Source organism: Maylandia zebra, linkage group LG7, assembly GCF_041146795.1.
Source record: "Maylandia zebra isolate NMK-2024a linkage group LG7, Mzebra_GT3a, whole genome shotgun sequence".
Taxonomy (NCBI): Eukaryota; Metazoa; Chordata; class Actinopteri; order Cichliformes; family Cichlidae; genus Maylandia; species Maylandia zebra.
The window spans coordinates 57726302-57742513 of NC_135173.1; the positions used below are offsets into that span (position 1 = coordinate 57726302).

A 16212-nucleotide genomic window follows, 5' to 3' on the forward strand; every position below is an offset into this window, starting at 1 on the left:
CTCCTAACTTTTTGTCAGAATAAGCATTGTATTCTTTGAATGTGTAGGATTAATAATAATAATAGTGCTATTTGTGTTGTACTATATTAATTTTTTGTGATTACTTACTGTTGTGTGTAGTACTGGTGGTTATTTGTGGTTTTCTGTGCACAAATGTTATCTTCTTTGCTAACAGTCACCAAACAGACATTAGCTATCATTGACAGAATGTGATAAAATGCTGTTATATTGTTATATACATTATGGCCACTTGCCCTGTGACTGCTGAGATAAGCTCCAAAATCCTACGGAACCCATGGATGGATTATTTGTTGGCATATTGTCGATTTGCCCTTCTTGGACCTTACGCCTGCCGTAGCTGTCAGTACAGCCCAATGACAGTCATTGGTATTCACTAGCTACTCGTTGAGAGACGCTTGAAAGAAGATGCTTGTGTGTTTGTAGTTCTTCCAAGGGTAGTTAACATGTCTCTCAATGGAGGCGGAAGCAGAGGGTTTTATTTCAACACCGTCCTGTCTTTGGCAAGGTCGCTGGCAGCTCACCGGCAGGCACCTATAGACAAGGTAACGCTTCAGTTAGACTAGCGACCTACCGGTGACCAGCTAATAGCCTAAATAGTCTCTGACAGTAAGGCCCGTCACAGACCGCTTTTCTACCAGTGTGGTCTGTGTTATGAATCAGAATAGACTCTAAACATGACTGTTTTGTCAATATATAAATTATAGAGTTATTTCAGGATTAAGGGGCGCCACATAGCATCACTGGTACCTTGCTAATGTCGGCTAACGTTAGCTGTTTTTAGCCTGTAGTTTTCCTTTTAAAAAAACCCAACTTTTCCCCTCATGTGAACAATTAGATCCTTACTCTTCATCCGTACATGTTGGCACAGGAAAGCAAACCCTTTTTGTGTCCTGATTCAGTCGAACACCCGCTGTATGTACAGTTATACATTTACACAGTATTCTAAACTTTTAGTTTGAGGGTCATTACCAAATATGGTGGCACCAGATCTTTAATCATTGTGGTCCGAACATTCTTTGAATGGACCAACATGTGTAGTCAATGTTGTCAGGAGAGGTGCGGGATAAATACAAGTGTTATGAAAATATGTTAAAAAGCGTTACTTATCTGTAATTTATACGATGTATAAAGAAATAAAATATGTATGACGTAATCAAGATTTGTCCAGTCACCTAAATATTTTGGAGCTGTTCCAATGAGCTGTTTATTTGGCTGACTTCAAAATGAATTTGTTTTTAAATGTATTTATGTATTTGTTTGTTTGTGTAGCGTGTATTTTTATTTATTTGTGGCAGGAAAACACAACGATAGTTATGTAAAAATGACTGCTTTTAAACTCTTTACCTTCAAAATAGACACACAGATCAAGATATAAATTATAAGCCACTGTTGGTCAGCAACATCTTTTTTGCTGTTGTATAGTGTGTGTGTCTGTGTGTGTTTAGTACAGTAAGCATATTGTAAATAATTAAGTAAACTAAGACCAAGACAAAATTGTACTTTAGCTCAAATCATTATCAGTTTTTTGTTTTCTCGTATTTAATGGGAAAGGTTAATAAGTTCATAATTGGTAGTCATAGCTTTAGCCTTGTGGTTTTCAAAGTTTTGTGAAAGCCAAAATTTATAGTGACAGTTGTATTCATATCTGCTTAAAACTGTTGACGTGTCATGAGTTATTTTTTCAATTGCACTTTCAGAAAGAGTTTTATTGCATATTTTCAGCATCTGTACCTAGAATGACATCTTTAGTCTTTCCAATAAGCTCCAATAGTGTATTTTATATCGTGCCATCATGACCTTATCACCCAAAGTGGTCGTCCAGAGGCTGAGGGTGTAAAAAAATTAAACTCTTTAACTGCTTACAGTCAGTTAACAAAAGCATATGTATCCAGCATTTGACTTTGACAGAATGATTTAGATGAATGATGTAGTATTTACCTCCTTGTTGTTGTACACTACAGTGATAATGAATGGTTGACAAAAAATCAAGACACACTCTGACTTGGCTATGCCTAGGGCATATCAGTTGCTCTAATACAGTGTCAGCATACTTTAAGTTCATTGTCCAATGTTGTGTAATGTTACCAAATCCAACATGGCTCACACAACAAGTGTATTCAGTTTTTCTCACTTCTGCTTGTATTCAATGTGTCCAGGTCTTATGTCAGGGAAAGAAACTGTGAGACCAATAAATTCTGATCCTGTTCCCAAACATTTCAGTGATGAGGGCTGAAGTAATATTTTAATCCATAGTCACATGCAGAAGTTTTAGCTGACATATATAGCGTTAATATTGCTGGCAGAAGGTAGCAGAATATATGGTAAGGTGGAGTTTCACTATAGGAGTACTAGCTCGATTCTGAGTCCCCTTTTGGAGTAGGATAAAGCTGTCATCTGTGGTGATATTTTTAGTGTAGTTGATGGGTAACAAGGTCCTCAAACAGGTTAATCTGTTCATGACAGGAAAGAGGGGCAACTTCCCTGTTCTCTCAAATTAAGAGGAACAAGGCAAGAGGTACACAAAGAGGGAACAAATTATGACCTTAAGGTTGTCAATTTCACACGAGTCCATCTAGTTCCAAAACCTACTGCAGATGCCAACTAGCAAAAAGTGGTTTTGTTTGAATGGCATGATTTTAACAAACACTGATTTGAAATTGTTTTATTACAGTGGATCAGTCTTGAAAATGTGACACTGAATGTTGTTGAGAAACCTAAATTGTACAGCCAATTCTCTTCTGGATGAGCCAGTGTTACTCAGTTGAATCGTTAGGATATGTGTTCAGAGATTAAGCAGCTGAGTGTATTGTAAAATTCTACAAGAATGCAGAGGTTGAACTGATTAGAAAATACATTTACTGAGAATCAGAAGGGGGAAACGCTAAACAGGAAGTACACTCCTTGATAAAGAGCCGTGGCTGCAGTAATATAATGACCCGTCAGCCCATTGTGTTATTGTTTAAGAAGTGTGTGCCAGTTTGTGGACTTTATTTTGCTGTTTTTCTGTCTGCAGTAACCTGCTCTATAAATCTGTATGTGATCGTATTGATTATCTTTAGAGATGTAGGATGTTTAAGGGGTTGTCTGATAAACAAAATTTATTTATTAGTCATTGTTCTGAATTTTAGCCAAGAACTACATCTGGTATTGGAGACCGTGTCTGTAGAGGAGGGACTCTACTTAAAAGCCATCTTTGAGTGGGGATTTTTAACTCTTTCTGAAGATTAAAAATATTAATGAATAATAAATTATTATTATACTTCTTGCTTGTTGTTAATGAATGAATAATAAATTATTATTATACTTCTTGCTTGTTGTCTGAGTTACGGAGTTACTTTCAGTGGATGTTAGAATGTCCTGTGGTTTTTTTGTTTAATTTCAGAATCAGTTTGTAAAATGGAAATGTCCTATTAATCTAATTTCTGCTTATCTTTTCTTTGACATTTTTCAAAAGTCAGATTTAATGAAAAATTTCAATGGTGTCTAAGCCAAAAAGACAGCAGCAGTTTGTAATAACCTGCTGAATACTCATTTCCCTCTCTTTCATTTATTAGTGTTTTGTCTCAAGCTTATTGAGATATTATTTAGTCTTAATAAGCAAATCAGTCATCTTACCTGGATGATTGATTTGGTCTTTGGCTTTGAAATCAAATAGTTTTTAGTGGAATGTTTTATGTGAAGTCTCCACAACATCCCCTTTGTGGGCTTTAATCATTTAAAATATCCTCTCTCTCCTCTCATGGAAAACAAACAGGAAGTAGTGGCCCTGCTCTCTGTTTAAATGGTGGTTAATCCCTCACTGAACTCTCAATCATGGGGCTAATTAATGCCACAGGCAGGTTTTCAACTGGACTTTTAATTGGATTCAAATCCTGAGGCCCATTTAGATAGTCAAAATCATTAACATTAATGGGACAACAAAGTGCCTGTTTTAAACCCACCCATATGGAAAAGATATATATAAATCTTATAAAGTTTGTATCTGTCTTGTGTGAAACTTGTATGAAAAGCATATAAGTGTGAAAACAGATATAAGATCCCTTGAAAAATTATATAATGAATCTTGTATGTTTTGGATACTTACTAAAACAATGTATGAAAGTAATGCCAAAGTGGCCACTTTCATGAGTAAATCATGTAAGCCTTATATGATTTACTCATGAAAGTGGCCACTTTCATGAGTAATCACATATAAGTTTTTACTATTTCTTTTCCATATGGGCAGTAGGCAAGAAATTTCTCTATATTTAAAATATTGTTATATTTAATAGCTTCCTAAAGTTGAGAAATGTTTACAACTCCTCTTCATCCACCCACATTGTCCTCCCACAGGTTCAGAAGCTACAATGCATGTGTCCAGTGGACTTCAGAGGAATCTTCCAGCTAGATGAAAGAAGGAGAGATGCTGTGATTGCAGTTGGCATTTTTCTAGTCGAGTCAAACCTGCAGGTAAATAGCGTACCTCGTTTCCTCTCCTCATTGTCGTACTTTTGTGCTTGTATTAATTTAAGGATGTTCATTTTCTTATACTCTGGAATACATGTATTTCAGCACAAAGATGCTATTGTTCCCTACCTTCTTGGGCTGCTTAAAGGACTCCCTAAAGTTCAGTGGATTGAAGAAAGCTCGGAACGCAAAGGAAGGGGTGGGTAACAGTCTTACATGTACTTTATCCTGTCATTTCTTTTCATTTTAGAGGTGCTGTTTAGTCATTTTTTATTTTTGTTGCAGATACCCTTCCTGTGGCAGAGAATTTCAGCTTTTGTCTTGTGACATTGTTGTCAGATGTCGCCCAATGTGATGAAACCTTACGAGGGCAGGTGTGTGGTAATGACTCTATATATACATGGGTATAGATGCTGTTTATCTCATGTGTACTCAGATTTTTAAATACATTAAGCTCTCATTCACACAGGCCTAGAGCCTGGTCAGCAACCATTTGACAACCACCGGTCGCTAGGGAAGAAAACAAATATTCCCCAATTGGTTAACATGTGTGCTGGCAATTCCTGGAAGTTATTTGTTGCTTCAGAAGAGTAAAAATCAAAATGGTTTAAATATTAATAAATATTATTTAAATGATTATGTTATCAGATCCTGGAAGCAGTTATGGACATCATGCAGGTCCTGCAAGATATCTGCAAAAATCCAGAAGCTCATGACAAAGGTACCAACAGAGACCTCGTTCTTCCGTTAAGTGCTGCTATAGATCATTCCAGTGCTAAATAACATCCACAATATTCTTGTACGTATTCTTGTATTATTCTTTTTCTTGTACAGAATACCTATGTAGGTACACTGTGCCCACCTTGCTTGGTGTTGCAAGAGCATTTGGCCGATACAGCAACACTGACGAGCCGTTACTATCCAAGCTGTTTCCTCGACCAGTTGTTCCCTTACTGTCCACAAATGATGATAGCGATACTGTCCGGCGACGGTCCTTCAATGACTTTCGTTCAATCCTACCAAGCTCCTTGCTCACAGTTTGTCAGGGAGACTCTCTGAAACGCAAAGGCTCCTCTGTGTCCAGTGTGTCACAGCAGGTAATAAAATGAAACGGGCAAGAAGGCAAAACTAACAACATGTGTTTATTTAAAAAAAAAAAATAAAAAATGAAATCCTGATTTTGTTTTCAGGCCAGTCCAGAGAGAGCAGGTCTGACACCCAACTCGCCCGCTGATCCCTCTGCACAGTACTTTGAAGGTAATTTCAGATCAGGTTGACACCTCTTTTTGGGTGCAGTATTTCATGCTTTCAGAAGTTGTTTTGTTTTTTACCGCAAACAGAATAGACATTTTTACGGTACATAATTTATTCTTCCCTCTATGTTAAGGTTCTTACCTCCCCGATGGCAGTGCAGTGGACCCTGACTACTACTTCTCCACCATAAGCTCCAGCTTCTCTGTGTCCCCTCTTTTCACTGGAAGCAGCACTGGAGAGTTTCACGTCCCTCTAGATATGCTCAGACAACTCCTTCACATGGTCAGCAGTAACCACACTCAGAGTTTGGTTTTGTACATGCATGCAAGGTGAACATTGTATTACTTCTTTTGAACAGGTTCAACAGATTGTCTCTGAGTCGTTTTTAAAATCACTGGATGACACCTTGGCAGAACTTCAAGTGGTATGCCTCTCAAGTCCACTCAGATTTCTCTTCACTTTACTTTTCATGTTACGCTTTATTTGTAAATTTCTGTTGCTTTCTTTGCAGGTGAATCCTGGTCTTCATCTCTACTACAAAACCTTCAGTGATCCTCTTTATGTAGCCATATTTAAAATGCTGAGAGACACTCTTTATAATATGAAAGGTAAGGAAATCTGTAATAGATCCTTTAATTAAAGGTAGTTTTACCCTTAACAAAATCTAACTAATATTTTCAACACCTTCAGGCAGTGGTAAATTAACAAGGTGATTCTGCTATTTGTATCTAAAAAGTGCTGTGTTTCTCGTAAAGTCCTTATTTGATGAAGAGAAAAGTTAACCAGAAACTACAGAAACAGTGGTGGTCTGCATTGTCAATTGCACACTTTGATCAGGAATAAAAATATGGTGCCAGAATTACAGGTGATAAACAGTGCTGTAACTGATTGCAAAAATGAGAACCAGTAATATTCTAACTTTTTATTTTTAAAATTGTCTTTTAATTTTGTGATGTTTTTTTTTTTTTTTTTTTTAAATCTACTGTGATCTTGAAAATGGTATTGAGTATATTACTGGTTATTAGTATAGTGTTTGAAATTTTAGTGTCATGAAAACCCTACCTATTAATTGCAGAAAATGTGCAGAAAAGTAGATGGATCTGAGATCCCTCAGATAACAGAGTAATAAACAGCTAACTGAGCTAAAATTAGGTCAGTTGCATATATAGATTTTGTTTTTCTGAAATTTGTATTACAAAGCTAACTTACCAATCTAATTTGGAGTTTTTGATTAAAATACTCTAAAAGCTGCCTGAATCATACACACAAAGTGAAGAGGTCCAGTTTAAGACTCTTAGTACATAGGGCCAATGTGGGCCTCATAAACTACAGCCTTAAGTGCAACCTAGAGGAACTGCAGTTATTACAACTTACACATTAGCTTCCTTGTAAAGCTCTCAAGAATGCCTATCGATTCTTTCACATTAGTATCTGTATTTTGTCTCCCTTCCATGTTTGGTGAAGAAAAAGTGGATGCAAGTTGCATTGACTCACCACATCATCTTGTGGTTTGTTACGCCCCACTTAAAAACGAAGTGTTGACAGTGCATCAGCCACCACATTGTCCATACCTCTCTGATGTTGGATGTCTATGTTGTACTCCTGAGCAAGCAACGCCCATCTCATCAATCTTTGGTTGTGATTGTACATGTGTTTTAGGAATACCAGAGGGTTATGGTCAGTATAAACCATAACAGGAGTGGTGGTTGACCCCACGTACACGTTGAAATGCTGCAAAGCAAGCAACATGGCCAGGGTTTCCTTCTCAATGGTGGAATAGTTGAGTTGATGAGGCTTGAACTTAGCTGAGAAGTAGGAAACCGGGTGACTGATGTCATCAACTCCATCCTGTAGCAGTCCTGCCCCAGTGCCACTTCTAGCTTGAAGACCTTGCTGAAGTCCAGAGCAGCCAGTACAGGGGCACTGCAAAGGAGAGACTTGGCACAGTCAAATGCATGTTGGCACTCAGCAGTCCATACGAAGGGTTCCTTTGGACTGCACAGATGAGTCAGAGGAGCCACTACTGTCGAAAAATTCCGGCAGAAACATTGTAGTAGCCCACTAGACCCAAGAAGCGCCTGAGCTCCCGTCTTGTGGTGGGCACCGGGTAGCTCAGTACGGCCTCCACCTTTGCATTCACAGGGCGCACCTGGCCGTGTCCTACTTGTTTTCGGAGGTATGTCACTACCGCCTTGGCAAATTCACACTTTGCCAGGTTCAGGGTTAGGGAAGCCTGGGTTAAACGAGCAAAAACATCCCTCAAAGTACTCACATGATCAGTCCAGCAAGAAGAATATACCACAATGTCATCCAAATACACATTACAATTGTTAATGTCCGTTAACACAGAGTTCATAAGTCGTTGGAAAGTGGCTGGTGCATTTCGCGTACCAAACGCCATCACTGTGTACTGCAAGAAATGGTCTGGAGTAACAAATGCTGAAATATCAGAGGCTCTGCTAGTTAGAGGAACCTGCCAGTAACAGATCTAGCTTTGTTATGTAGGTGGTGGCTCCAATGCTGTCTATGCAGTCTTCCATGCGAGGCAATGGGTATGAGTCAGGGACTGTGACTGCATTTACCCTCCTAAAATCAGTACAAAAACGAGGAGAACCTTTCTCCTCGTTTCAAAAACGAGGAGAACCTTTCTCCTCGTTTTTGGTGTCAGCAGACATGAAGAGCTCCAAGAGCTATGGCTAGGTATCGCCAAACCATTTTCAAGCAGGTACTGTACCTCTTTTTTCATTAACTCCCTCTTGAGTATGTGTGTTGCTTAATAGGGCACGCATCACCCACGTCAATGTTGTGCTTTAACACTGGGGTTCTAGATGGTACATCCCCAAACAGACTAGGGTGCGCTTGGATCAGGTTTTTCACGTCATCTTTCTCGTCATGGGGAAGATAGGAGAGGTACGTGTCTAAGGCATCAAGAACCTCTGAGTTCACAAGCCTACCACTCTGCTGACCTTCACTGCCCTTTACCAAACCATCATCATGGTTTATGGGCACAGAAATGAGTGAGATGGAGCCCTCTTTATCGTCTTCCCTAGAGTGAAACAGTTTCGGCATATTTATATGGCAGAGCCGTGTTTTGCGCCTTCTATCCGGAGTGCGAACAATGTAGTTTGTGCCATTGACTTTGCTCTCTACCACATATGGACCTGCAAATTGGGCTGACAGAGATGGACCAGAGGTGGGCACCAACATGAGTACCTGATCACCAGGTTTAAAAGAACGCTGCACTGCCTTCGTGCCATACTGCTGCTTCATTTTCCCTTGGGCTGCTGACAGAGACTTCTTGGCTATTGCACAAGCATGGTACAAACATTCCCGACACTGCGTGACAAACTCAAGCACATTTGATTGCGGCTGCACATCAGATAAAAACTGCAGCAGGGCTGAAACCAAGGGACTCCTGGTTTGCTTCACGAGCTGCAAACAGTAGGAATGGCAGTCCGTCATCCCAGTTCTTGTCAGTCTCCAGACAATATTTTCGCATCATCAACTTTATGGTCTGGTGCCATCTTTCTAGTGCGCCTTATGACTGGGGATGGTAAGGGCTGGAAGGGATGTGTTTGATACCAAGTGATTGCAAAGTCTGCTTGAACAGTTTTGACTGAAAATTGCTACCTTGGTCGGTTTGAACAACTCTGGGCAGACCAAATGTTGAAAATAATTTAAGTAGAGCCTTAACTACGGTGGGAGCGGTGATTTTTCGAAGTGGTATGGCTTCAGAAAAACGGGTTGTGGCACACATGATTGTCAAGAGGAACTGATTACCCGCTTTTGTTCTGGGTAGAGGACCCACACAGTCCACTAAAACACGCTCAAAAGGCTCCCCAACTACCGGGATGGGTTTAAGAGGAACAGGTGGCACCGTCTGATTAGGTTTACCCACAATTTGGCAAACCTTGCATGTTTTGCAGAACTTGGCAACGTCTTTCTTCAGACCTGGCCAGAAAAAGTGCTGAAGAACGCGGTCATAGGTTAAAGTGATTCCTAAATGACCTGACCGCGGGTGTTCATGCGCAAGCTGCAATATGCCGCCCCGGTTGTCCCCTAGGAATGGCTATTTGGCGTACCACCCCCCAACCCTCATCACCTCCTTCCTGCTGTAAAGCAGGTCTTGAGACCCATTTCCTCACCAGTAACCCATCCTCAAGATAAAACCTGTGTGCCTTTTTATTGTTTATTATCTCACTTACCTCTTTAAAACACTTAGGAAAAGTGAAAAAGAAAAAGCCAAAGCCAAAGTTACACAGAGTTTAAGTTCTCTCTCACTCACTCACTCACTCACTCACTCACTCACTCACTCACTCACTCACTCACTCACTCACTCACACACACACACACACACACACACACACACACACACACACACACACACACACACACACACACACACACACACACTAAAGCCTGCTGCCCAAACCACTCTAGCTCACAGCACAACCTGGATGATTTGCTCACTGGCAGACCTGTAACATAGGAAAAGGAGAAAAAAAACTCTCACAGAGGGAGAGCCACTAGAGGTCAGCAACCATAACATGGTTCAAAATGGAGTTAGATGAAAGTACTGCTGCTTTCGAAAATAGGAGACTTTTCTTTATGTTCTGTTGATAGCTTTAGCTGATTTTGGAGTTGTTAAAATTAAGTATTTTTTTAACACTGGATTTTACAATAAGTGCTTTTTATATTATTCAATAACAAAATCACAATTTCTCCTTCCCTAATGTCTCTATAATAATAATAATAATAATATTAATAATAATAATAATAATAATACAAACATAATTTGTTTTCTGTCAGAACTTCAGACAGACTATGTGAAGGAGGTTCATGACTTTGTACTGGAGCAGTTTAGCAGCAGCCAGTCAGAGCTGCAAAGGATTCTTCATGATGTCGAGTACCTCCAGAGTGAACTGAGCCCACTCAAACTGCGCTGTCAGGCTAATGCCGCCTGTGTGGACCTCATGGTGTGGGCTGTTACTGAGGAGCAGGGTAAGTCTTGCTTCCTGTATCTTAGTCCAACAGTGAGTAATCAGTCTCGATAATCTTGATTGTAAACCTTTTTTTGTTTGTTTGCCAGGAGCTGAGAATCTTTGCACCAAGCTCTCAGAGAAACTGCAATCAAAGACATCCAGTAAAGTCATCATTGCTCACATGCCCCTCCTGATTTGCTGCTTACAGGTAAAGAACTACCAGAGAGGGAAGAAAATGATGTGGGAGCAGGAGTAGAAAAGTGTTGTGTCCTGTTAAGATTTTGTTTCTCTTTGACAGATTAGTGCTTTCTTTCTTTTCTTTTCTTTTCTTTTTTTTCAAGCCAATCAGTATGGTTTATACTTCTGAGGTATAGCAGGAGAATTTTGACAATGCTGAAATCGGGCTAAGATGCTCACATTAGAGCTATAACGATCAGTAGTTTGGTGTTGATGACAAATTTCTGAAACCTAGTGGTACTTGATTTTCTGGGTTATCACTGATGCTTTAGGTAATCACAGACTGTATCAAATCAGAAATTAAAAGCTTTAAAGTAACATCTATTGTGGCTGTCCTGTTGGAATGTTTCTCCTGCTTTCTTCACAGTAAATAGCTGTAAACCTGGGAGGAATGCAAATATTATTATTACAAATGCACATTTAGAAATACTTTTTGTGTTCAGGGGTTGGGTCGTCTGTGTGAACGCTTTCCAGTGGTGGCCCACTCTGTTACCACATCCCTGAGAGACTTCTTGGTGGTGCCCTCTCCTGTTTTGGTGAAGTTGTACAAATATCACAGCCAGTACACCCCAGGTAACTCATGCTCCACCACTACCAGCCAGCCAACCGTGTTCCTTCCAGTTTAATGTGTTCTTACAAGATTATGATTTTGTTTAAGGTGGTAGTGAAATAAAGATTCATGTGACCAATGAACATTCCCAGTCAACACTCAGCACCCATTCGAGCAAGAAGAGCCAGCCCTCCATGTATGAGCAGCTTCGGGACATCTCCATTGATAACATCTGCAGGTGAGTTCCCCCACAGGTACATTAGGCACTGGAGCTTTCCATTTTCCAGTTTGCAAGAAAACAGTGTAAATAACAGGTTCACAGAAGTCTTCATAAATAGAACCGTTTAAGATCCAATTTACTCCCACAGAGTTTTTATGAAGGAGAAATAATGGTTCAGCAGTTGTAGTGCATCGGCATACCACAGAACCTGCAGACTGCTTGTCTATCTGCAGAGAGCATCTGTTTTGTTAAATGTGGGTAGTGCTAAAAATATGTGTTATAACCAGTATGTGTGCTCTCCAAAAGTTGATTCTGGATGATTGAGCATGCATCAAGACCAGTATGTGGGCTATTTTTGCTTGTGCTGTTGTTGGTCTGTCAGCAAGCTGTGGAAAACTCTGAAGTTATAACATACAAAGAGATGAAAGTGTGTTTAAAAACAATGATAAATGTCCACTGTGAATCCACACAGGTGTACAACGTGCTTCCCCTTAATATAAGGCATTGCTGAACGAAACCCATCCCACTTGCGTGTACATGTCATTGTCAACAAAGCCTTCACTCCCAGTCTTTCCTTCTGCTCTCAGGTGCCTTAAAGCTGGCCTGACTATGGATAATGTCATTGTTGAAGCTTTTCTCGCCAGTCTGTCTAATCGTCTTTATATCTATCAGGAAAATGACAAGTAAGCCTCTCACCGAAATTATACTCTGCTCTTGACTTGGGAAGTTAAAATAACCAAGATATTGCCCCACAGGGATGCTCACTTGATTCCAGACCACACAATCAGGGCTTTGGGTCACATTGCTGTGGCCTTACGGGACACCCCCCGAGTAATGGAGCCCATCCTTCAGATTCTGCAGCAGAAGTTCTGCCAGCCTCCCTCCCAGCTTGATGTCCTCATCATAGACCAACTTGGCTGCATGGTCATCACAGGGAATGTGAGTGTTTATCTTCAAACTTCATGTGTCTTAGAACTTCAAGCTTCTAGAGTAATTCAATTGAATGCAATTTTATTTATGAAGTGCCAATTCATAACAGCAGTTGCTTCAAGGCACTTTATATTGTAGGGTAAGACATGGCTAAACAAAACTAGGGTATCATCTGCATAGCAGTGTCTTACAATAATAATGCCCAAGGGAAGCATGTATGATGTTAACAGATTTGGTTCCCAGCACAGAACCCTGTGGAACTCCATTACTAACTTTTGCATGTGAAGAAGGCTTCCTAATTATATTAAGAAATTGGAATCATAGGAATCTCTGTGATTTAAACCACTGCAGTGCAGTTCCTTTTAATACTTACGCACAATTGTGAGTTATACAAGGGAATCAAGCTTCTGTGGTATGCTTTCTTTTTCAGAGGAAGGACAGTATATGACATCATATGCAGTGATATTAGACCCAAATCTAACCTTTTTAAAGTGTAATTTTTATTTTTGAAGGGGAACTTTGTGGTTTTTTTTCTCTTTTTCCTTCCACTTTAGCAATACATCTACCAGGAAGTTTGGAATTTATTCCAGCAGATCAGTGTCAAGGCAAGCTCCATGGTTTACTCTACTAAAGATTACAAAGATCACGGATACAGGTAAGAATCACCTTATAGGGCAGATGAGGAATTTTAGTCTTAAAAGAGCATTTTTCCCCCCCCTGGTGTTATGGTTTTGCTTGTTCACATTGGCGTCATGTTTTGTTCTTTACTATTGTCATTTCAGTGCAAGTGTTGGCCACTTGCTCTACAGTCCTGTGTTAGCATTCAAATGTTTATTTCAAGCTTCAATGCAGCTGAGTTTTCTTTTGTTTTTTTTTCTCCATCTTGAGCATCAGCAAGCAAAAACTGTATCAATTCTCTTATGGGAGCCTGAATGTGAACCATACCCCCGCTGTTACAGAAACGCATGTGCTACTGCTTATCTCGTACATAAATGTTCCTTCCTCTTTCTGCAGACACTGTTCCTTGGCTGTTATAAATGCACTGGGTAACATAGCAGCAAACCTTCAGGCTGAGCATATGGTTGACGAGCTGCTAGTCAACCTGCTAGAACTCTTTGTTCAGCTGGGCTTAGAAGGCAAGCGAGCCAGTGAAAGGGCCTCAGACAAGGGCCCAACTCTGAAGGTATGGCACACACTCACATTGCACATTCCAGTATAAGATAAGATAAGATAAGATAACCTTTATTAGTCCCACACGTGGGAAATTTGTTATAATGGGAAGGAAAAACAACACAAGTGGAACTAAAAACAACATAGGGTAGTTAGGTATAAGGTCAAACAAGTCAAGTGAAGTCAACACATGCAAGAGGAAGTTTTTACCTTAAATGGCTTTGCTTCATTTTCTTGGCAATCTGCTTTCATAAGATAACAGCATACTATAATTGGGAAATGATTCCGATTTTTACAGTTTTCCTGCAGCTAGAGCCAGGAAACATAGGTGATGCATATAGTAGCTGTTAAGTCACACTGTATTTAGTTTCCTTCAGATCCCAACCCCCCTGACTTTATAGTTTTTACAGTGCTCCATAAATTAAATTTTTCAAATTTTAATATTTTTATTAGCATGGGAATTTACAGGTTTCTTGTTTTTTTTTTTTTTTATGCTAGGGTGTTTAATAAATTTGTTAAACACTGAAACTTTTGCTTGTGTAGAAAATATTTAATGTAGTTAACTCATTAATTAAATAAAGTGGTAGTCTATTTTCAAGTGGCTAATTCAGCTCTGTACCTTCAGGCATCAAGCAGTGCCGGAAATCTTGGAGTCCTTATTCCAGTCATTGCAGTGGTAAGTGATTTGTGTATTTTCATCATATAATCTTTGATAATTCAGAGTTAGTGTAAACCTAGCACTTTTAAAAGGTCTGTTATCCCTCCTCTTCTTCTGTTTTTAGCTGACAAAGAGGCTACCACCAATCAAGGAGGCAAAGCCACGCCTGCAGAAGCTCTTTAGAGACTTCTGGCTCTACTCCGTAGTCATGGGATTTGCTGTGGAGGGTTCAGGTAGAAGGAGTTGTTTATTTCTGTTGTGTTGTGTACAAAAATATCAGAAATATCAAAATTTTGTTTGTTTTATCACAGTAAAGCAAACTGAAATTTTTGTAGCTCTATTTCTGTTTTGCATCCTTAGTCCTGTAAAATGTCAGTTTTACTATTTTGTCTCCCATTTATTTTAGTAGTCTCATCATATCAGTCTGTTTTAAATTAGGAAATGCAGTGGGAATTTGTGGGAAAGTTTTCAAGCAAACATTTTTTTATTCCTGGAATCACCATTATCTTTAATTTATTATAAAAGCCTTAATGAATTCATATATCTGTAGCTTCTTTTTAGGATTAAATGTAGTACTGTGCAAAAGTCTTAATCCACCCCTTATTCTTTATATATTTAATTTAATTTTTATTTATCCATTCATCCATTTTCTTCCATTTATCCTTGTCAGGGGCATTCACATTCATACCTATGGGAAATTTAGAATTACCAATTAACCTAACCCCACTTACTGCATGTCTTTGGACTGTGGGAGGAAGCAGAAGTACCTGGAGAGAACTCACACAAATACAGGGAACATGCACACTCCACACAGAAGGGCCCCGGCCAGGATAGGTGGAATCAAACAGGACCTTCTTGCTGTGAAGCAACAGTGCTAGTGGTGCGGTGATTGTCCCATCTCAAGGCACTTTATATTGTAAAGGAAAGAGCCTGCAATAATGGAGAGAAAGCCGGAACAATCGGACAACCCTCTATGAGCAAGCACTTGGTAACAGTGGGATGGAAAACTCCCTTTTAACAGGAAGAAACCTCCAGCAGAACCAGGCTCAGGGATTGGCAGCCATCTGCTGTGAACAGTTGGGGATGAGGGGAAAGAAATAGGACAAAGGACACACTGGATTTAATCATTAGTTACTATTGAACTCTGGCTCTCTTCCACAATGTGGTTTATATACACATAGACAATGAAAAGCTGTGAGTGAAGAAGAAACACTTGGTGCATAATGGGAACCCGCTAGTAGCCTAGGCATTTTGTAGCATAACTAAGGGAATGTTCAGACTCACCTAACTATAAGCTTAAAACTTTCCCTTTTTTTAAAGCATATACAGTACTTAAAACTAGAGAAGATTTCTGTCTGCTATATCTAAACTGTAAGCTGGTTCCATAGAGAGCTGAGGTCTCTGCCTCTTATTTTACTTTTAAATACCCTAGGATACCCTAGTGCTCTATTGCGGTGAAAAGGTAGTATGTCAAGGCCTGTATATGAGGAGGAGGATTTTTAATTTCATTCTGGATTAACAAGGAGCCAGCAAAGATAACAAATGGGATAAATAGGCTCTCTCTTTCTTGTCCCTTTCACTACTCTCGCTGCAGCAGTCTGGATCCATTAAAGCCTTTTCAGGGAGCCTTTAAAACAAACTGATAATAATGAATTACAATAGTCCATCCTAGAAATAGTAAATACATAAACTAGTCAATCACCATCACTCTGTGACAGGATGTTTTGAATTTTAGAGATACAAT

At 39.5% G+C, this 16212-nt stretch overlaps 1 protein-coding gene across 2 annotated transcripts in view; it reads left to right on the forward strand.

Annotated features, from left to right (window-relative positions):
- Window positions 1–78: 78 nt before the first annotated feature.
- Window positions 79–16212, forward strand: part of pi4kaa (phosphatidylinositol 4-kinase, catalytic, alpha a) — a 46283-nt gene continuing 30149 nt past the window's right edge. For both annotated transcript variants that reach the window (XM_004566958.5, XM_004566959.5), the window contains exons 1-20: window positions 79–563; window positions 4354–4470; window positions 4573–4666; window positions 4753–4841; window positions 5116–5188; window positions 5302–5564; window positions 5658–5724; window positions 5855–6003; window positions 6080–6145; window positions 6233–6329; window positions 10531–10722; window positions 10811–10911; window positions 11384–11513; window positions 11599–11728; window positions 12298–12393; window positions 12466–12649; window positions 13195–13295; window positions 13655–13823; window positions 14436–14486; window positions 14593–14701. In XM_004566958.5, coding sequence (XP_004567015.1) covers window positions 465–563; window positions 4354–4470; window positions 4573–4666; window positions 4753–4841; window positions 5116–5188; window positions 5302–5564; window positions 5658–5724; window positions 5855–6003; window positions 6080–6145; window positions 6233–6329; window positions 10531–10722; window positions 10811–10911; window positions 11384–11513; window positions 11599–11728; window positions 12298–12393; window positions 12466–12649; window positions 13195–13295; window positions 13655–13823; window positions 14436–14486; window positions 14593–14701 — 2377 coding nt within the window. In that variant the 5' untranslated portion in view covers window positions 79–464. The remainder of the gene's footprint in view (window positions 564–4353; window positions 4471–4572; window positions 4667–4752; window positions 4842–5115; window positions 5189–5301; window positions 5565–5657; window positions 5725–5854; window positions 6004–6079; window positions 6146–6232; window positions 6330–10530; window positions 10723–10810; window positions 10912–11383; window positions 11514–11598; window positions 11729–12297; window positions 12394–12465; window positions 12650–13194; window positions 13296–13654; window positions 13824–14435; window positions 14487–14592; window positions 14702–16212) is intronic.